We start from the raw sequence: 21,613 nt of genomic DNA on the forward strand, positions 1-21,613 counted from the left end.
CTTAAGTAATAAAGGAATACCTGATCTTGCATAGCCAGAAATACAGAGGCTGCAGGGATGCTTGGCTCAGCAGTTCTTTGTGTTACAAGAGCATGACAGGATAAAGACCTTACGGCCCTAGAATGTTTACTATCTGGCCTTTTACAGATAATGTTTGCTTAACCCTGACCTAAGAGAGCATCCTCTGATCATAGAAGCATATTCTCAGCCCTCTCTAACAGGTGCTGGAAGCTGGGATAGGACAGACACTGAGGTTCTGAAAATTGAAAAGTCCCTTCTGAGCTTCCTTGCATTGCTGTGTTCCTTGGCTCCAAGAGGGGGTCGGGGGAAGATCAAGGGGAATGCAGAAAAGGAGGGGCTGATGATTAAAAAAAAAAAAAAAAAAAAGTTCCCAGAGCCCAGAACAGCTGGTTATGGGCACCCCCTGCTGGAGAGTTGGCAAAATTCTGTGACATAGGTCATTTAGTTAGCAAATGTGTAGAAGTCTACTGTATGCCAGATTGTGGAGAGCAAAGGTAAAGTTCTTCTCTTAAAGGACTGACTCACAGTCAAGAGTAGTCAGGCTCCCTAATTAGATCTTTATGCTGTCTAGTCAAGTGTCAATTGCAGTCGTACTTAATAAATGATAATTGATATAATATGGTTATAGTCATTCAGTAAATAACTATTACATGTTTGTTAGGGGATAGGTGTTGGACTACACACTGGAGATAGAGTGGTAAACAAAATAGACACATTCCCTGCCCTCTTGGAGCTTATATTCTAGTGGATGTTGTGTTAATTATAACATCAGTTGTAAGTAACAACAAAACCAACTAAAATTGGCTTAAGCAATAAGGAATATATTACCTCACATAACCGTAAGTACAAAGGTAGGATAGGCTTTAGGGCTAGTTGATTCAACAGCACAAGACATCAATAAAGACAAGTTATTTTCATCTCATTCTCTGCCTTTCTGATTGTGCTGGCATTTTCCTCAGGTTGTTCCTTTATTATTTTTATTATTATTTTCTTTTTTTGGAGACGTCTCACTCTGTCTCCCAGGCTGGAGTACAGTGATGTGATTTCAGCTCACTGCAACTTCTGTCTCCTGGCCCCAGGTCAGGGCCTCCACCTCCTGGGCCCAGGCCCTCCCACCTCAGCCTCCTGAGTAGCTGAGACTACAGGCATGAGCCAACCACCAACTAATTTCTGTATTTTGTAATTTTTTTTGGTAGAGATGGGGTTTGTGATGTTGCCTAGGCTGGTCTTGAACTCCTGGGCTCCAGTGATTGAGCCTCGGTCTCCCAAAGTGCTGGGATTATAGGCGTGAGCCACCACACAGGCCTCAGGTTGTTCCTTTTGAAGTTTCAAAATGCTTGCTACAACTTGAAGTATCACCTTCAGATTCATCAAAGTACAGAGACAGAAAGTGATCATCTCTTTGTGTGGCTTTTTCTATTTTGTTTAAAGAGACAGGGTCTGACTTGTTGCCCAGGCTGGAGTGCAGTGGCACAGTCATAACTCACTGCAGCCTTGAACTCCTAGGATCAAGAGATCCTCTGACCTCAGCCTCCCAAATTTCTGGGATTACAGGCGTAAGCCACTACGCCTGGCTGTGTAACTTTCTTTTTCTTCTTCTTCTTTTTTTTTTTTTTTGAGACAGGGTCTCACTCAGTCATCCAGGCTAGCGTGCAGTGGCACAATCACAGTTCACTGCAGCCTCAACCTCCTAGGCTCAAGCGATCTTCCTGCTTTAGCTTCCGGAGTAGCTGAGACTACAGGCCTGTGCCACAACACTTGGCTAATTTTTTACTGTGGCCTTCTCACGATGAAGACACTTTTCTCAGAGGCTCCCAGAAAACTTCCTTTCAGGTTATGGGACTGATCCTAAACAAATCACTGCAAAGAGAAGAGAAAATTGTTGATTAAAGTAAGGGCTTCCCCTGGGGCTCCTGAGTCATAGAGAGGAGAGATGGATGCCAGGACAAAATTGGGGTTCTGTTAACAAGGAAGAAGGGGAGAAGTGGATGTTAAATAGATATCTGCCAGCATCTGCTATAGGAAAGGGAAACGAATACATAAAAATTATTTTCATGGGCCAAGCACAGTGGCTCATGCCTGTAATTCCAGCACTTTGGGAAGCAGAGGCGGGTGGATCACCTGAGGTCAAGAGTTTGAGACCAGCCTGGCCAACATGGTGAACTCCTGTCTGTATTAAAAATACAAAAAATTGGCTGGGCATGGTGGCGGGCACCTGTAATCCCAGCTACTTGGGAGGCTGAGGCAGGAGAATCGCTTGAACCTGGGAGGCAGAGGTTGCTGTGAGCCGAGATTGTGCCATTGCACTCCAGCCTGGGCAACAAGAGTGAAACTCTGTCTCAAAAAAATTTTTTTCATATGATGAAGGAATTACAAAGAAGTTAGCTTTTGCTGCTGAACAAAACACCTACAACTTCTATGGCTTAAGACAGCAATTTATTTAACTCATGATTCTATTTGGGCTGAGCTCAGTTGGGTGGTTCTTTTGGAATTGACTGGACTTACTCATGACTGTGGTCAGCTGCAAGTCAGCTAGGTAGCTTTGCTCATGGGATCTGGCTGTTAGCTGAGGAAATGAGTCCAGGTGTCTTTACTTATCCAGCAGGCTCTCCTTGGCTTATTCCAGTAGTAAATCAGCAAACTTCCAAGAACTAGAGCAGATGCTTGCAAGTAGTTTTGAAACCTAAGCTTGGAACTGGAACATTATCAGTTCTGCTGCATTCTTTAGGTCAAATTAAGTAAGAAGGCCAAGAGGGTGAAGAAATAGATTCCATCTCTTGAGAGGAGGAGCTTCAAAGTCACATTGCAAGGGCATGGACCCAGGTAGGGAAAGAACTTGTGACACTTTGGCAATTTATCACAGGTGCTAAGAGTAATAGGGAAAGCTACCTGGGTCTGCCTTCAAGAGAGAACTATCATTTGTAAAGTTTCACATCAGCAATATGTCTACTCTGAGCTGAAATTCTTATACTAGTATAACTGTTACTGATGATTTCATTACACTGTTCTAGGTAGCAGAAGTTCAGAGGTTGTGATGCTGTGATTTAAAACAATAATATTAGGGTTTTCTGAGCTTCTTCCTGATGGGCAAGGAGATCGGTGGTCTCGTTTTTGGCCTTTCTTCACTGCATGGCCCCCCAAATGCCATGCTTTCTATTTCTGCTTCAAAAGAAGAAACCAAGAGCACCTTCTGCCTCGAGGCCGGAAGAGACATCAGTCTCTCTGGTCTTGCTGAAGAAGGGAGAAAAAGAACAGCAAGAAGCAACTGCACATATTGATGAAGTACAAAATGAAGTAGACTTAATAAACAAGCCAATGAGGAGACTTTGAAACCAGAACAGAAATATAACAAACTCGGCCAACTATTTTTTCAGATGAGGTCTGAATTGATAGCCAAAATCCCAAAGGGGTAACAGCATTTGTCAACCATTGACAAGTGTCTGCACTGCTTGTGGAGGAGGATGAAGAGGCACTACCTCATTTAACCAGTGTTGAAGTGACAGAATTTGAAGATATTAAACCAGGTTACAGAATATTTTCATTCTGACAAAAATCCTTACTTCAAAAATAAAGTTCTCTCCAAAAACTTTAATCTGAATGAGAGTGGTGCTCCATCTTCAAACTCACTAAAATCAAGTGGAAATCTGGAAAGGATTTCATGAAAAATGCAAGTCAAATGCAGAATAATGCCAGCAGGAAGAGGCAGCATGGGGAACCAGAGAGCTTCTTTAACTGGCTTACTGACCATTCTGATGAGTGAGGAAAGGTCATCAAAGATGGTATTTGGCCAAATCAACTACAGTATTACTTGGGTCCCAATATGGATGACAAGGAAGGGGAAAGAGAAAAAGAAGATGATGAAGACAGGGATGAGGATGAAAGCGAAGATAAAGATGATGATGAAGGGGAAGAAGGACAGGAAGATGGAGGAGATGACCAACAGAACACCAGTGGATTCCAACCTTTCTTTTAAAACATTTTCTCCAATCCCTGGGAGCAACTTGCAGTCTGTTTTTTTCCTCTTGTGCTCAGTCAACCTGTTGTTGAGGTATTTTCTCTATACCATGGTTCCTAAGTTATTTTGGGGAGAAATATATTGAGCAGAGGTGGGCATTTTGACAGCATGACTTCTTTCATATGGATGGAATCATATATGTGGTCTTTTGTGGCTTCTTTCACCTAGCACAATATTTTGAAGGTATATCCATATTGTAGCATGTATCAGTACTCTATTTTTTTATGCTGAATAATATTCCATTGTATGGATATACCACATTTTATTCATTCATTCATTCATCTGTTGGTAGAGACTGGATTTTCACCTTTTAGCTATTATGAATAATGATGCTGTAAGCCTTCATGTACAAGTTTTGGTTTGGACATGTTTTCATTTCTCCTATATCTTAGGAGTAGGTCCACAGGGTCACATGGTAGCTGTTTCCACAGCGACTGCACCATTTTACATTCCCATCAGCAGTGGATGAGGATTCCAATTCCACATCCTTACTTCCTAGTGGGTTTAAAGTGGTCTATTGCAGTTTTGATTTTCATTTCCCTAATGATATCCAGCATCTTCTCATATGCTTATAGGCCACTTATATATTTAACTTGGAGAAATGTCTACTCAGATTAGTAGAGGACTGAATAGACCCTCCCCACTCCCCTAAATTCATGACCATTTGGTACCTGCGAATGTTGCCTTTTTGGAAATACCATCTTTGCAGATGTAACCAATTTAAGTTGAATCCATACTGAAGTAGGGTGGGCCCTAAATATAATGACTGGGGTTCATACAAGAAAACACAGAGACACAGTGAGGAATACCATGTGAAACAAGCCAGTGAGGCAGAGTTTGAAATTTATCTATACGTTAAGAAATGCCAACTGCTGGCAACACCCAGAAGCTAGGAGAGAATCATGGAATAGATTCTCCTCTGGAGCCTGCAGAGGGCACATGGCCCTCCCAACACCTACTTTGACTTCAAACTTCTAGCCTCCAGAACTATAAGAAAATAAATTTCTGTGGTTTTAAACCTCCCAGTTTGTAGTAATTTGTTACAGCAGCTCTAGGAAATTAATAAAAACCCATGGCCCATTTTTACATTGGGCTGTCTTATTATTTTTTTAAAGATGGGGGTCTCACTGTATTACTCAGGCTGGCCTTGAACTCGCAGGCACATGTGATCCTCCTGCCTCAGCCTCCTGAGTAGCTGGTACTATAGACATGCCACTGTTCCCAGCTTAGTGTTATCTTCTTATTGAGCTGTTAAGTCCTTTAAATATTCTGGATACAAGTCCCTTATCAGACATATGATTTGTAAATATTTTCTCCAATTCCGTGGGTTTTTTTCATGGATCTTTTGAAGCATATTGTAAATTTTGATGAAGTAGAGATTATAAATTTTGCTTTTCTTGCTCATGGTTTTGATGTCATATTTAAGAATCCTTTTCTAAATCCAAGGTCATGAAGATTTAACCCTGTTTTCTTCAAAGAATTTTATAATTTTGACTTGTATATCTAGATCTTTGATTCATTTTGGGTTGTTATATATGTTACGAGGTAAGGGTCCAAGTTTATTTTTTTGCATGTGGCCATCTAGTTGTCCCAGCATCATTTACTGAAAAGACTATTCTTTCCCCCCATTGAATGGTATTAGTGCTCCTGTTGAAAATCAGTTGACCATAGACATATGGTTTTATTTCTGGACTCTTGAATCTAATCTATATGTCTACCCTTGTGCCAATACCATACTGTGTTACCTTGAACTCCCAGCCTCAAGTGATCCGCCCACCTTGGCCTCCCAAAGTGCTAGGATTACAGGCATGAGCCACCCTGTCCAGCCTTTTAAATACTATACTGCTTTGATGACTGTTTCTTTGTAGCAAGTTTTGAAATCAGGAAGTATGGATATTAGTTTGTTCTTTTCAAGATTGTTTTGGCTATTCTAGATCCTTTGCTTAAGAGTTTTAGAATCAGCTTGTCAATTTCTACAAAGAAGTCAGCTAGGATTCTGATGGGAATTGCACTGAATCTGTAGATCAATTTGGGGAGTACAGCCTTCTAAACAATATTAAGTCTTCTGACGCATGAATATGGGACATTTTCCCATTTATTTAGATATCCTTTAATTTCTGTGTTATTCCATTTGCATTGCTAAAAAGAAGTAACTGAGGCTGAGTGAAAAGAGGTTTATTTTGACTCAGTTCTGCAGGCTGTACCAGCATGGTGGCAATATATGTCCAGCTTCTGGTAAGGGCCTCAGGAAGCTTACAATCGTGATGGAAGCTGAAGGGGGAGCAGGCATTCACATGGTGAGAGGGAGCAAGGGAGATGCCAGGCTCTTTTTTTTAATATATTTTTTATTTTTTTTAAACAATCAGCTCTCGAATGAAATAATACAGTGAAAACTCACTACTGCAAGGATAGCACCAAGCCATTCGTGAGGGATCTGCCTCCATGCTCCAAACACCTCCCACTAGGCCAACCTCCAACAATGAAGTTCACATTTCAGCATGAGATTTGGAGGAGACAAATGTTCAAGCCAGATCAATTTCTTACAACAACTTTTTTGTAGTTTTCAGAGTATATACTTTATACTTCTTTTGTTAAATGAGAATTTTAAATGAAATTATCTTCTTAATTTCACTTTTGGATTGTTCACTGCAAGTGTATAGCAACACTATTTTTGTATATTGACCTATCCTTCAATCTTGCTGAAATTGTTTACTGGTTCTAATAGTTTTTTTAGTGGATCCCTTAGGATTTTCTATATACACAATGTCCAGGCATGGTGGCTCACACCTGTAATCCTAGCACCTTGGAAGGAGGAGGTGGGCAGATCGTTTGAGGTCAGGAGTTTGAGACCAGCTTTGCCAACATGGTGAAACCCCATCTCTACCAAAAAATACAAAAATTAGCCAGGCATGGTGGTGCGTGCCTGTAATTCCAGCTAATTGGGAGGCTGAGGCAGGACAATCGCTTGACGTTGCGAGGTGGAGGTTGTGGTGAGCTGAGATTGCCACTGCACTCCAGCCTGGGCAATTGAGTAAGACTCTGTCTAAAAACAAAACAAAACAAACAAACAAAAAAACCCAAAAAGATTATGTCATCTGTGACTAGAGATTGTTTTACTTTTTCATCTCCAGTTTTATTTATCTTCCCTAATTGCCTTGGCTGGAATTTCCAGTACAATGTTGAGTAAAAGCAGGACCTAATCTATATATATATGGTGGCCTTAATCTACAACCACTTTTTCTCAGTATATGGTTTCCTACTACCCAGGGTGCCTCTGATTTAATTTTTTTTCCACAGAGATTCATACCAGTGGGCTTTTGCAAGGTGTGGATGAGGAACAGATATAAACATCTTAACATTGATTTTAAGCAATCTGCCTGTCTTACTCTTGCCTTCTGTGGCCCCTGGTATCTCCAATTCCTGGGCTTCTCTGATATTTATCTTTCTCTGTAAGTACCTGACTTTGATCTTCCACTCCTCTGCTAAGTCATTTGCCTTTCTTTTATCTACTTTCCATTGATATCTATTGTGACTTGGAGTTACAGATATCTCCCAGTTCAGGGAAGACAGAGTTTGTGTGTCTATTTGTTGTTCTCCTTGTTTTGTAAATAAAAATTTTTCAGAGGAGAGAAAAAATATATTTTTGCTGTCTTCAAGTCAGAATTCAGTCCTAGAATTGGAAGAAATGTAATGGCCAAAATGATAAAATAAATGATCTCATCATTAGGTTAATTAATGAAGAGCTAAAACCAGGATTCAGAATCCCTGATACCCTGGCCACGATTAAATTATAATTGGTTCTTACTCCATAGAATCATATAGTTTGAGAGGGGGGAAGTACCTCTGAAGTTTTCAGCCAATTTCCCGAATTTTCCGTAAGTCTCCTCAACAATGTAAGTGGATTTCAGCATTGGTTAAAATATCAATGTGAATGGGAGCATTCACTCTATTCCATGACTATCTATTCTTATTTCAGAGAGCTCTGATTATTGGAAAGATTTTTTCCCTGAAACATTTTTTCTTCACTTCTTCACACTGTATCTCGTTCTGCCCACAGAAGTTACAAAGAACTACTGTATGTACAAATAATATAGTTTGGTAGCTGGAATACTGGCTACTCTAGAGATATGATACTATACTCACTGCCTCTATGTACAATCTATAACTAAGACAGTTCACCAGCAAAATGGAGAAAAAGCTCAACTCTCACATAACAGAGATTGAGACAATTAATAAACAGCAACTGTAATTAAAAAAAAAATTCTAAGCTAGCTAGTTCTCAATCCATTAAATAAGATTGCTGGGTAGGAGAAGAAATGACTATCAGGTGGGTCATAGGAAGATTAGTGAAGAAAACTGAGAGGATATGTAAGAAATAACCAAGTGAATATTACAGGGAGATAAAACAAGTTGTATAAGCACATACAAATTTAAAAGTAGGAGTTGCTCAGAGAATTCAAAAGTATGGCTAGTGCACAAGGTGGGTATGAAGAAGACATGGAAAATTAGTTAGGAAAGGCAATAATGCTAAATATTAACATTTATTGAGTAAGCTACATTCTGGCCACTACTGGGTACTTTACATGTAAGAACCCTCGAAACAACTTTATGAGGTAGATACTATTATTACTTCATTTTAAAGATGGGGAAAAGGAGGTATGGGAGTGTTAGGTTAACTTGCCTAAGATTATGTAACTAATAAATGGCAGAGATGGGCTCTGAAGCCAGGTAGTGGGTGCCTTAATTTATGAAGTGGTCTTCATATGAATGGCCTTTTTATTCGGAAGGTTCTAGGACTTTTTAGGTAGCAAGTTGGAGACATTGGTAGATCCTTTCCTACCTCTTCATCTTTGGCTCAGCTATCTCAAAGGAGTATCAGTGATAAGATAGGTGATCAGTTTAGGGATCCACAGTGGAGGCCAGAAGACTGTTCCAAACACTGATCCCCCGTATATAAACTAAGGACAGGGAAGACAGACCTGCTTTATGGCTGGTGGCCAAGCTCAGATATTTAAATTGGACACAGACCCTTTACTATCCTATTCAAGATGAAAAGAAATTGGAGCTGTGAAAGGGAGAATAAGTATTGGTGGCAATCAGTACTTGATGCCAGTTTTTTTTTGTTTTTTTTTTTTTGGCTATTGTTTTGTATTTCCTATGAACCTTTTCTGCAAATGCATATAGAAAAAAAAATAGATATTTTTACAACAAAACTCCCACTAATTAAGCACAGCCAGGCACTATGCTAAGTGTTTTATACATATTAGCTCATTTAATCCTCACAGCAACCCTAGGAGATAGGCACATTATTTTTCTTTTGCAAAGGAGGGACACTGAAGCACAAAGACATCTACAACTTTTCCACAATTGTACAGCAAATGAGCGTGACAACTAAGTGAAGCTGGAAAGAACTATAAACTGTAGACAAGTACAAAACAATTGCTTAAAGATTAGTACTTGTGAGATACTGTGTAGCAGAAAGAAACACGGATTTGGATTAGGACTTGAAATCAGCCTCCAACATTTACTGCTGTGTAAAGATTTGAGGTTGCTCACTCCTATAAAATTTGGATTATAATACTTACCTCATAGGGTTTTTGTAAAGATCTAGTGACGTGATTATTGTAAAAGTGCACTATCTCTCAGATGTTACAGAAACGTTAGAAGTATCTCCTCCCAGGATTGTACATGGAAATGAGAGATCCACAGATGGTGTGGCTATAGAACACTCGGACTACCGATCCCAGTGTGCAAAGCCTCCGGGCTTACTTTCCCGGAAACCGGCGCAGTGCCCTCTGGGACTTGTTCTGGGACTTGTAGTCTTGTACCGGCGCTGGCCCACCTTTCTTCCTCAGTGGGGAAACCGGGTGTAAGCCCCGGAAGTACTTGTTGCCTGAGCAGCGTGCTGCTTAGGAAGAGAAGGTCAGAGGTCGCGGGGCAGAGGCGTTCCAGCCGCTGGCCCAGTCACTATGTAGTGGAGGGGCAGACACCCTCTCACAAATTCTGGAAGGTTCTTAGTCTCGACTAGGGCAGTAGCCCCAGGACTCCTAGTCGCCGGCTTCAGGTCACTGCCGGCTGAACGGAGCTGCCGTCGCCATGTTTGGCTGCTTGGTGGCGGGGAGGCTGGTGAGGATGGGACCGAGTGGTATCAGGAAGGGGTCAGGATATCGAGGGCGAAGCCCTGCGGCGGGGAGGGTACGCAGGCTCTAGGGATGCGGGGAAGCCCACTTAACTGTATTTTGGCTGGGTATGTGAGGATGGAGCGTGGGAAGCTGGGTGCTCTCCTATGCCCAGCTCCGTTCAGATTCTTTCGAATAGTAGTCACAGTATTGGCATTTATTAAGTGTGCATTTTGTACAAGTACTGGGCTAAGTGCAGTGTACGCCTTTGGTCACTCAGCCTTATGTGTGGCGCTTATTTGGCACTTTGAACTTGATCCTCGTAACTCGTGAGATGGTCTTTATCTTTGACATTTTGCAGTTAAGGAACTAAGTTCAATCGCCAGTATAAATGCCTCCCTTATTACCGTGAGGTAGAGGTGAATTTGGGATTGAATCTGGTCTATAGCAAACGGTTTTTCAAAGATTAAGGTGCTCAGGCAGTGTATATCTGCTGGGTCCCTTTGGAAGAACCCCAGTAAAAATATGCTTAATTTAATTGGAAGTTGGCAGAAACTTAACGTGTGAACCGTATCTGAGATAACCAGAGAAGGATGCAAGTAGTGTGTTTCCTTATTGGTCAAAATAGATAACCTACATTGCCAAATTGTTAGAGTAAATGAGATCAGCACCTGAAATTCTTTAGGAATAATCTGGAAGGTGAATCTTTTTTGTTTCCTTAGAAACCACACAGAAATTAATTTTCAGGCCTGACTCCTTTCCCCTAGAAGTATTTTTCCTTCTTTTTTCTTCTGGCTTTTTTAAATGTTGCAATCCCTTTGTTGAATTGTCTTTTTTTCCCATCAAGTTTTGATAATGTATTGTATTCTGTACATATACAGTTCTAAGAAGCCAGAAAGATAAATTGGAGATGACTAGCCTCATAAAGTTTGTCTCTTGAATGACTGTGAGACCCCTGTGGTGATGGTGGTAATTCATAATCCTGGTGAGATAATTCTACCCTGCTCTTAATAGGGAAAAAGAAAGGACAACCCTGGAATGATTGTGTGACTCAGACGAGTGAGTGTTATTAATTAATGACATTAAAATTGTGTTTCTCAGAGAATAAAAAACCTATTTGGAATCCATGTATCTCTCATGTTGTCAACTAATTTGGAAGAAAATTCAATTATAGTAATACCTGTCTCTATATATTAGAGATACTTGGTCCTTTAATTATGGCATATTAGGACATATCAAAGTGAAGGACAAATAGACCTAGTGGCATCTCAAAACTTAACTACATTACTCTGTTATAAGAAAAATTTACTTATCTAAACTTACGAACCCAGTTTTTATTTCTTGAGATTTTTTTCTTAAAGAGATAATACCTTTTCTTAATGTGAAAAATTAGAGTGTGATGATACAGATTTGCAGACTGTTCAGTACCCATACAAAGTTGACACTTAAGAAATACTTATTTTGCCTGGTGGTTATTTCAAGACTCACAAATAATAGTTTCCCATGCTTTTTAGGTTATATGCATGCCAAAGACTGGTGAAATTGAATTTAATACTAATACTGGCCATTTGGTTTATGTTCTTCCTTTGTTTTATTCTTTGTACTAAAGCTGGAGGATTTTAAATTGGGTCAGAATACTTCTGAAGAGGGAATCAGAATTTGACTTTAGGAACTCTCAGCCTTTGTATCTTGGTACTTAATTTAGGGCAGGCAGTTGATACTACTTTATAACTAATAGGTAGTTGAAATTACATAGCAGTATATTTTTCTTAAGTTTCTTTGTATCAGTAGATAGGATATTATAGAAGGAAAACTTACCTAACACACATATTTTCTCTGTAAGGCATGCCATGGCCTTCTTGCACTTAGGAAGGCTAGCCAGCACTTGAACTTGGTCATTTTAAACAGCACAATCACCAACAAAAATCACAAAAATGCTTTAAATAGATTAGACTGTGAAAAGGACACTTTTTCATATTATGAGGACTGAAACAAGATGGCATGTTCTACCTCAGCTGCCAGTGTGTGAGTTGCACACTCTTTTTTTTTTTTTTTTGAGATGGAGTCTTACTCTGTCATCCAGACTGGAGTGCAATGGTATGATCTCGGCTCATTGTAACCTCCGCGTCCAGGTTCAAGCGATTCTCATGCCTCAGCCTCCTAAGTAGCTGAGACTACAGGCTTGTGCCCCCATGTTCAGCTAATATTTGTATTTTTAGTAGAGACCGCGTTTCGCCATGTTGGCCAGGCTGATCTGGAACTCCTGACCTTAGGTGATTCACCTGCCTTAGCCTCCCAAAGTGCTGGGATTACAGGCGTGAGCCTCCGTGCCAGGCCTACAACTCACATTTTTTGCTACTGTTCATATGAGTGTGTCCATGAATGACTGCAGAAATGCAGCAAGCATTGATTTGGGATTACAAATTTTAGTGAGTAGACGAATTCAGATAAAGGATTTGTGAATAAGGAGGATTGCCTAATTACTTCTGGATTGCTTACCTGTTTTAATTACCTGATATTCTTTCTTTTATTTATTTTTGGGACAGGGTCCCGCTCTGTCATCCAGGCTGGAGTGCAGTGGTGGGACCTCGGCTCACTGCAGCCTTGACATCCCAGGTTCAAGTGATTATCTGTCCTTAGCCTCCCGAGTAGCTGGGACCAAAGGTGCATGCCACTACCCCTGGCTAATTTTTGTATTTTTTGTAGAGATGGGATTTTGCTGTGTTGCCCTGGCTAGTCTCCAACTCCTGAACTCAAGCCAGCTGCCTGCCTCGGCCTCCCAAAGTGCTGGGATTACAGGCATGAGCCATCGTACCTGGCCCCTTTATCTTTAAACTGTAGGGTGAGAGCTTAGGTGATGTGTTTTGAATAACCTTTCATCTTTACAGCATTCTAAAGCTACAGTTATTTTTATTTATTTATTTTTTGAGACAGCGTTTAGTCCAGGCTGGAGTGCAATGGCGCGATCTCGGCTCACCACAACCTCCACCTCCCGGGTTCAAGTGATTCTCCTGCCTTAGCCTCCCGAGTACCTGGGATTATAGGCATGTGCCACCACACCTGGCTAATTTTGTATTTTTAGTAGAAATGGGGTTTCTCCATGTTGGCCAGACTGGTCTTGAACTCCTGACCTCAGGTGATCTGCCTGCCTTGGCCTCCCAAATTGCCAGGATTACAGGCATGAGCTGGCACGCCTGGCCTTGTTATTTTTTATGTAAGTAGAATCCTTTCAGGGCACCTGTGAAATAATTTATTTTAATTTAATTTTTATTTTTTTAGACAGAGTTTCACTCTTGTTACCAGGCTGGAGTGCAGTGTGGTCTCAGCTCACTGCAACATCCGCCTCCTGGGTTCAAGCGATTCTCCTGCCTCAGCCTCCCAAGTAGCTGGGAATACTTGTGCATGAGCCACCATACCTGGCTAATTTTTGTATTTTTAGGAGAGATGGGGTTTGCCCTGTTGGCCAAGCTGGTTTTGAACTCCTGACCTCAGGTGATCTGCGCGCCTTGGCCTCCCAAAGTGCTGAGATTACAGATGTGAGCCACTGTGCTCGGCCTGAGTTATATTTTTAAAAGATTGCATTTAGTAGATTATGATTGTAAAACTAAGTATGTGTTTAAGACTATCAGGTTTAACATTTTATTTGGTAAAAAGACTACAATGAATTATGCTGGTAATATAACTTATAAACGATAGTGTTAAGAGTTACAGAAACTCATAGAACTATTGAACTAAGACAAGTTTCTTATTTTCTAGGTGCAAACAGCTGCACAGCAAGTGGCAGAGGATAAATTTGTTTTTGACTTACCTGATTATGAAAGTATCAACCATGTTGTGGTTTTTATGCTGGGAACAATCCCATTTCCTGAGGGAATGGGAGGATCTGTCTACTTTTCTTATCCTGATTCCAATGGAATGCCAGTATGGCAACTCCTAGGATTTGTCACGAATGGGAAGCCAAGTGCCATCTTCAAAATTTCAGGTCTTAAATCTGGTAAGAATAATATGTTAAAGTAGTTTTATAATTAATCAAACCTTTTTCTTAAATAGCATAACATGGAATATGGCTTTTCCCCCTTTCAATTGTGTTTTTCTGGTTGTTGAAGTAATACAAAACATTATTTTTTATAAAAGACAATACAGAAACATTTGAAAAATAGTGAAAGACTTCATTGGTTCCTCACTCCTTCCTTCTCCCCCTAGAGAGAACCTAAGTCTTCGTTCTTTTTGTGTAGTATACACCTTCATAAAAATATTTTTTTTGGCCTGGCACGGTGTCTCACGCCTGTAATCCGAGCACTTTGGGAGGCCGAGGTGGGCAGATCACGAGGTCAGGAGATCGAGACCATCCTGTCTAACAAGGTGAAACCCTGTCTCTACTAAATAATACAAAAAAATTAGCCGAGTGTGGTGGTGGGTGCTTGTAGTCCCAGCTACTCGAGAGGCTGAGGCAGAAGAATGGTGTGAACCTGTGAGGCGGAGCTTGCAGTGAGCTGAGATCGTGCCACTGCTCTCCAACCTGAGGGACAGCAAGACTCTGTCACACACACACACACATATATATATATATATATATATTTTTTTTTTTTTTGGTAGCCTGTGGGCATTTTAGCAAATAATGAGAGGAATCTTCTCATAATTTATAATATTAACCTACATGTGTTAAGTGAGAAGATAAACCAGATAGACTTGTATAGCAAATAGAATGGAAGTACTTATTTTTTTCCTTTAAGATTGTTGAATTAGATTTGATCACCCCTCCAATGTTCTTCTTTTGGTTCTGTTGACATTTATTTATTTATTTATTTATTTATTTATTTTTTATTATACTTTAAGTTCTAGGGTACATGTGCACAACGTGCAGGTTTGTTACATATGTATACATGTGCCATGTTAGTATGCTGCACCTGTTGACTTGTCATTTACTTAGGTATATCTCCTAATGCTATCCCTCCCCCTCTCCCCACCCCACAACAGGCCCCAGTGTGTGATGTTCCCATCCTAGGTCAAAGTGTTCTTGTTGTTCAATTCCCACCTATGAGTGAGAACATGCAGTGTTTGGTTACCTATCCTTGCAATAGTTTGCTCAGAATGATGGTTTCCACCTTCATCCATGTCCCTACAAAGGACATGAACTCATCTTTTTTTATGGCTGCATAGTATTCCATGGTGTGTATGTGCCACATTTTCTTAAACCAGTCTATCATTGATGGACATTTGGGTTGGTTCCAAGTCTTTGCTACTGTGAATAGTGCCGCAATAAACATACATGTGCATGTGTCTTTATAGCAGCATGATTTATAATCCTTTGGGAATATCCCCAGTAATGGGATTGCTGGGTCAAACGATATTTCTAGTTCTAGATCCTTGAGGAATCGCCACACTGTCTTCCACAATGGTTCAACTAGTTTACAGTCCCACCAGCAGTGTAAAAGTGTTCCTGTTTCTCCACATCCTTTCCAGCACCTGTTGTTTCCTGACTTTTTAATGATCACCATTCTAACTGGTGTGAGATGGTATCTCATTGTGGTTTTGATTTGCATTTCTCTGATGGCCAGTGATGATGAGCATTTTTTCATGTGTCTGTTGGCTGCATAAATGGGATCTTCTTTTGAGAAGTGTCTGCTCATATCCTCTGCCCACTTTTTGATGGGGTTGATTTTTTCTTGTAAATTTGTTTAAGTTCTTTGTAGGTTCCGGATATTAGCCCTTTGTCAGATGGGTAGATGGTAAAAATTTTCTCCCATTCTGTAGGTTGCCTGTTCACTCTGATGGTAGTTTCTTTTGCTGTGCAGAAGCTCTTTAGTTTAATTAGATCCCATTTGTCAATTTTGGCTTTGGTTGCCATTGCTTTTGGTGTTTTAGACATGAAGTCCTTGCCCATGCCTGTGTCCTGAATAGTATTGCCTAGATTTTCTTCTAGGGTTTTTATGGTTTTTAGTCTAGCATTTAAGTCTTTAATCCATCTTGAATTAATTTTTGTATGAGGTGTAAGGAAGGGATCCAGTATCAGCTTTCTACATATGGCTAGTCAGTTTTCCCAGCACCATTTATTAAACAGGGAATCCTTTCCCCATTTCTTGTTTTTGTCAGGTTTGTCAAAGATCAGATGGTTGTAGATGTGTGGTATTATTTCTGAGGGCTCTATTCTGTTCCATTGGTCTATATCTCTGTTTTGATACCAGTACCCTGCTATTTTGGTTACAGTAGCCTTGTAGTATAGTTTGAAGTCAGGTAGCATGATGCCTCCAGCTTTGTTCTTTTTGCTTAGGATTGTTTTGGCAATGCTGGCTCTTATCTGGTTCCATATGAGCTTTAAAGTAGTTTTTTTCCAATTCTGTGAAGAAAGTCATTGGTAGCTTAATGGGGATGGCATTGAATCTATAAATTACCTTGGGCAGTATGGCCATTTTCACAATATTGATTCTTCCTATCCATGAGCACGGAATGTTCTTCCATTTGTTTGTGTCCTCTTTTATTTCGTTGAGCAATGCTCTGTAGTTCTCCTTGAAGAGGTCCTTCACATCCCTTGTAAGTTGGATTCCTAGGTATTTTATTCTCTTTGAAGCAATTGTGAATGGGAGTTCACTCATGATTTGGCTGTTTCTCTGTTATTGGTGTATAAGAATGTTTGTGATTTTTGGACATTGATTTTATATCCTGAGACTTTGCTGAAGTTGCTTATCAGCTTAAGGAAATTTTGGGCTGAGACGATGGGGTTTTCTAAGCATATAATCATGTCACCTCCAAACAGGGACAATTTGACTTCCTCTTTTCCTAATTGAATACCCTTTATTTCTTTCTCTTGCCTGATTGCCCTAACCAGAACTTCCAATACTGTGTTGAATAGGAGTGATGAAAGAGGGCATCCCTGTCTTGTGCCAGTTTTCAAAGGGGATGTTTCCAGTTTTTGCCCATTCAGTATGATATTGGCTGTGGGTTTGTCATAAATAGCTCTTAATATTTTGAGATACGTCCCATCAGTAACTAATTTATTGAGAGTTTTAGCATGAAGGGCTGTTGAATTTTATCAAAGGCCTTTTCTGTATCTATTGAGATAATCATGTGGTTTTTGTCTTTGATTCTGTTTATATGATGGATTATGTTTATTGATTTGTGTATGTTGAACCAGCCTTGCATCCCAGGGATGAAGCCAACTTGATCGTGGTGGATACACTTTTTGATGTGCTGTTGGATTCAGTTTGCCAGTATTTTATTGAGGATTTTTGCATCGATGTTCATCAGTGATATTGGTCTAAAATTCTTTTTTTGTGTCTTTCTGCGAGGCTTTGGTATGAGGATGATGTTGGCCTCATGAAATGAATTAGGAAGGATTCCCTCTTTTTCTGTTGATTGGAATAGTTTCAGAAGGAAAGCTCTTCTTTGTACCTCTGGTAGAATTTAGCGGTGAATCTGTCTGGTCCTGGACTTTTTTTGGTTGGTAGGCTATTGGTTATTGCCTCAATTTCAGAACCTGATGTTGGTCTATTCAGGGATTCAGCTTCTTCCTGGTTTAGTCTTGGGAGGTTGTATATGTGTCCAGGAATTTCTCCATTTCTTCTAGATTTTCTAGTTTATTTGCGTAGAGGTGTTTATAGCGTTCTTTGATGGTAGTTTGTGTTTCTGTGGGATCGGTGGTGATATCCCCTTTATCATTTTTTATTCCATCTATTTGATTCTTCTCTCTTCTTTATTAGTCTCTCTAGTGGTCTATCAATTTTGTTGATCTTTTCAAAAAACCAGCTCCTGGATTCACCGATTTTTTTGAAGGGTTTTTTGTGTCTCTATCTCTTTCAGTTCTGCTCTGATCTTAGTTATTTCTTGCCTTCTGCTAGCTTTTGAATGTGTTTGCTCTTGCTTCTCTGGTTCTTTTAATTGTGATGTTAGGGTGTCAATTTTAGATCTTTCCTGCTTTCTTTTGAGGGCAGTTAGTGCTACAAATTTCCCTCTATACACTGCTTTAAATGTGTCCCAGAGATTCTGGTATGTTGTGTCTTTGTTCTCATTGGTTTCAAAGAACATCTTTATTTCTGCCTTCATTTCGTTATGTACCCAGTAGTCATTCAAGAGCATGTTCAATTTCCATGTAGTTGAGTGGTTTTGAGCGAGTTTCTTCTTCCTGAGTTCTAGTTTGATTGCACTGTGGTCTGAGAGACAGTTTGTTATAATTTCTGTTCTTTTACATTTGCTGAGGAGTGCTTTACTTCCAACTATGTGGTCAATTTTGGAATAAGTGCTATGTGGTGCTGAGAAGAATGTATATTCTGTTGATTTGGGGTGGAGAGTTCTGTAGATGTCTATTTGGTCCACTTGGTCCAGAGCTCAGTTCACGTCCTGGATATCCTTGTTAACTTTCTGTCTCGTTGATCTGTCTAATGTTGACAGTGAGGTGTTAAAGTCTCCCATTATTATTGTGTGGGAGTCTAAGTCTCTTTGTAGGTCTCTAAGGACTTGCTTTATGAATCTGGGTGTTCTTGTATTGGGTGCATATATGTTTAGGATAGTTAGCTCTTGTTGAATTGATCCCTTTACCATTATGTAATGGCCTTGTCTCTTTTGATCTTTGTTGCTTTAAAGTTTGTTTCATCATAAGAGACTAGGATTGCCACCCCTGCCTTTTTTTTGTTTTCCATTTGCTTGGTAGGTCTTCCTGTATCTCTTTATTTTGAGCCTATGTGCGTCTCTGCACATGAGATGCGTCTCCTGAATACAGCACACTCATAGGTCTTGACTCTTTATCCAATTTGCCAGTCTGTGTCTTTTAATTGGAGCATTTAGCCCATTACATTTAAGATTAATATTGTTATGTGTGAATTTGATCCTCTCATTATGATATTAGCTGGTTATTTTGCTCATTAGTTGATGCAGTTTCTTCCTAGCATTGATGGTCTTTACAATGTAGCACGTTTTTGCAGTAGCTGGTACCAGTTGTTCCTTTCCATGTTTAGTGCTTCCTTCAGGAGCTCTTGTAAGGCAGGCCTGGTGGTGACAAAATCTCTCAGCATTTGTTTGTCTGTAAAGGATTTTATTTCTCCTTCACTTATGAAGCTTAGTTTGGATATGAAATTCTGGGTTGAAAATTATTTTCTTTAAGAATGTTGAATATTGGCCCCCACTCTCTTCTGGCTTGCAGAGTTTTTGCCGAGAGATCTGCTATTACTCTGATGGGCTTCCCTTTGTGGGTATCCCGACCTTTCTCTGTGACTGCCCTTAACATTTTTTCCTTCATTTCAACTTTGGTGAGTCTGACAATTATGTGTGTTGGAGTTGCTCTTCTCAAGGAGTATCTTTGTGGTGTTTGCCATAATTCTTTGCTTTGATACTTTGAGGCATTTTGTGAAGAAATGTGAGAATGAAACTAGATTAGGTGCTATTTATACCTATTGAATCTCTGGTTCCCTTGAAAATCTAGATGAAGACAGACCTGAAAGTTCCTTTTTAAAAATTTTTAATTATTTTATTTATTTTTGAGATGGAGTTTCGCTCTAGTTGCCCAGGCTGAGTGCAATGGCACAATCTTGGCTCACTGCAATTTCCGCCTCCCGGGTTCAAGTGATTCTGCTCCCTGAGGCTGCTGAGTAGTTGGGATTACAGGTGCCCACCACCACACTTGGCTAATTTTTTGTTTTTTTTAGTAAAGACAGGGTTTCACCATGTTGGCCAGGCTGGTCTTGAACTCCTGACCTTAGGTGATTCACCCGCCTCAGCCTCCCAAAGTGCTGGGATTCCAGGTGTGAAAATTATTAAAATATAAATATATATTCTCCTAGAAACTGTTTATGGTGTCCAAAGTAAAATTGTATTTAGGTACCATGTAGGTAACTTGTTCATATATTTACCAAACATTTGTGTATCTATTATGGGGATATAAAGGTGATGATTAAGTTCTTGCCTGAGATAACTCATAGAGGAAGACATTTCTGTAGACCAGTAATTGGAATGGTGAAAAGTAATAGTGGATGTTTGTACAGAGTGCAGAAGGAGAATAGAAAAGGTAGCAATTAACTCGTAAGTGGGTTGGGGAAGCTTTCCTGGAAGAGGTGACATTGGAGCTCTTAGGCAGACAAGTAGGACTTTGTCAGGCCTATAAGAGATCTATTGGGTATTCTTTTCTTGGTGGAGGTAATAGGGGCATAAGGTGAAAGTTTGAAAGCGTGGTGTGCTCAGAGTGACATCAGGGTATATGTGAGAAAGACAGGCATGGATTATGAAGTTTTATGTAGCACACTGACTCATTGGAAATGTAATAGGTCAGCAGTTTTTAACATGCTTAGGTCACAGACCTATTCCATAGTATTCTAGAAAGTATGTGTACCATAATGTAAATACTCAAATATTTGCATCTACTCTGAAGCCCATTGATGTATCCCTCCCGCAAAACAACTGCTCTTGTAGGTGTAGAGAAGCCAGTGAACAATTTTGAGTAAAGGAATGATATCAGATTTTATTTTGCTGTGGGGCCTCTGTGAAGAATGAACTGCAACAGTTGTACCTCCTCACAGAGGAGGTAGCTGTTACTGTTTTATATAGTTGGTGTTCTACAAGGAGAAATGGGAGGCTGGGTGTGGTGGCTCACGCCTGTAATCCTAGCATTTTGGGAGGCTGAGGAGGCGAATTGCTTGAGCTCAAGAGTTTGAGACCAGCCTAAGCAACATGGTGGAACCCCCCTATAGTAAAATACAAAAAAATTAATCAGGCGTGGTGGCATGTGCCTGTAGTCCCAGCTACTTGGGAGACTGAGGAATGAGAATCGCTTGAACCCAGGAGGTGGAGATTGCAGTTGCAGTGAGCCACGATCATGCCACTGCACTGCACTCCAGCGTGGGTGACAGAGTGAGACTTCATCTCAAAAAAAAAAAAAAGAGAAATTGGAGAGAGCAATATTTAAAGCTAAAAATTGTTTAGAATTGTAAGGAGCAGATTAAGTCCCTATAGTCCTTCTCAGTGGGGGGTTTCATGAGATAATTATCATATATTCCTAAGGCTATGGTTCTTAAAGCAGGAGCTCCTTCCTGATCTGTAGGATCAACATCACCTGGGAATGTATTAGAAATGCCGATTCCTGGCAAGACCCCAGACCTGGTGACTCAGAAATTGGGTGTGGAATCTAGAAGTCTGTACTGTAATAAGTTCCCAAATGTTTGTGTTGCAAGCTAAAGTTTGAGAACTTCTGCTCTAGGGCATTCATGGTACACATACCCCTTATACATATGGCATAGCATTTGAACAATCTTTGGGAAAATTACGATGGTAGTCACTCTTAAATCATTTTTTATTCTTCATTTTGGTTGTGCCTAGAAGTAAACAGTGTATCCGTAAGTAGAAAAATATAAATAGATAATTCAGTATATTCTAGTAAAATTACTGAACATTAAATATAAAGTAATAAAGCAGCCAGAGAGAGAAAAGTCATTTATAACTGAATAGCAGTTAATTTAGCATACTTAGCAAGAGCATT

General features: G+C 40.0%; 1 protein-coding gene, 1 long non-coding RNA gene and 1 pseudogene across 6 annotated transcripts in view; 2 read left to right on the forward strand and 1 right to left on the reverse strand.

Moving 5' to 3' along the window:
- Nucleotides 1-1,007: 1,007 nt before the first annotated feature.
- LOC141408506 (uncharacterized) lies at nt 1,008-9,795 on the reverse strand. The gene is made up of 2 exons (XR_012423603.1): nt 9,622-9,795; nt 1,008-1,881 (listed from the first exon to the last, which is right to left on the reverse strand). It is a non-coding gene; the product is annotated as an uncharacterized lncRNA (long non-coding RNA).
- LOC141408505 (protein SET-like) lies at nt 3,067-4,109 on the forward strand (annotated as a pseudogene).
- A 166-nt stretch (nt 9,796-9,961) lies between the features above and the next one.
- HIKESHI (heat shock protein nuclear import factor hikeshi) overlaps nt 9,962-21,613 on the forward strand; it is a 46,451-nt gene continuing 34,799 nt past the window's right edge. For 2 of the 5 annotated variants that reach the window (XM_005579283.4, XM_074015038.1), the window contains exons 1-2: nt 9,962-10,162; nt 13,912-14,149. In XM_005579283.4, coding sequence (XP_005579340.1) covers nt 10,133-10,162; nt 13,912-14,149 — 268 coding nt within the window. In that variant the 5' untranslated portion in view covers nt 9,962-10,132. Of the gene's footprint in view, nt 10,163-10,192; nt 10,855-11,036; nt 11,215-13,911; nt 14,150-21,613 lie in introns of those variants that run through there. The other 3 variants (XM_065528828.2, XM_015435583.3, XM_045370130.3) reach the window with 3 other exon arrangements.

This window comes from Macaca fascicularis, chromosome 14 (genome assembly GCF_037993035.2).
Source record: "Macaca fascicularis isolate 582-1 chromosome 14, T2T-MFA8v1.1".
NCBI classification, from domain to species: domain Eukaryota; kingdom Metazoa; phylum Chordata; class Mammalia; order Primates; family Cercopithecidae; genus Macaca; species Macaca fascicularis.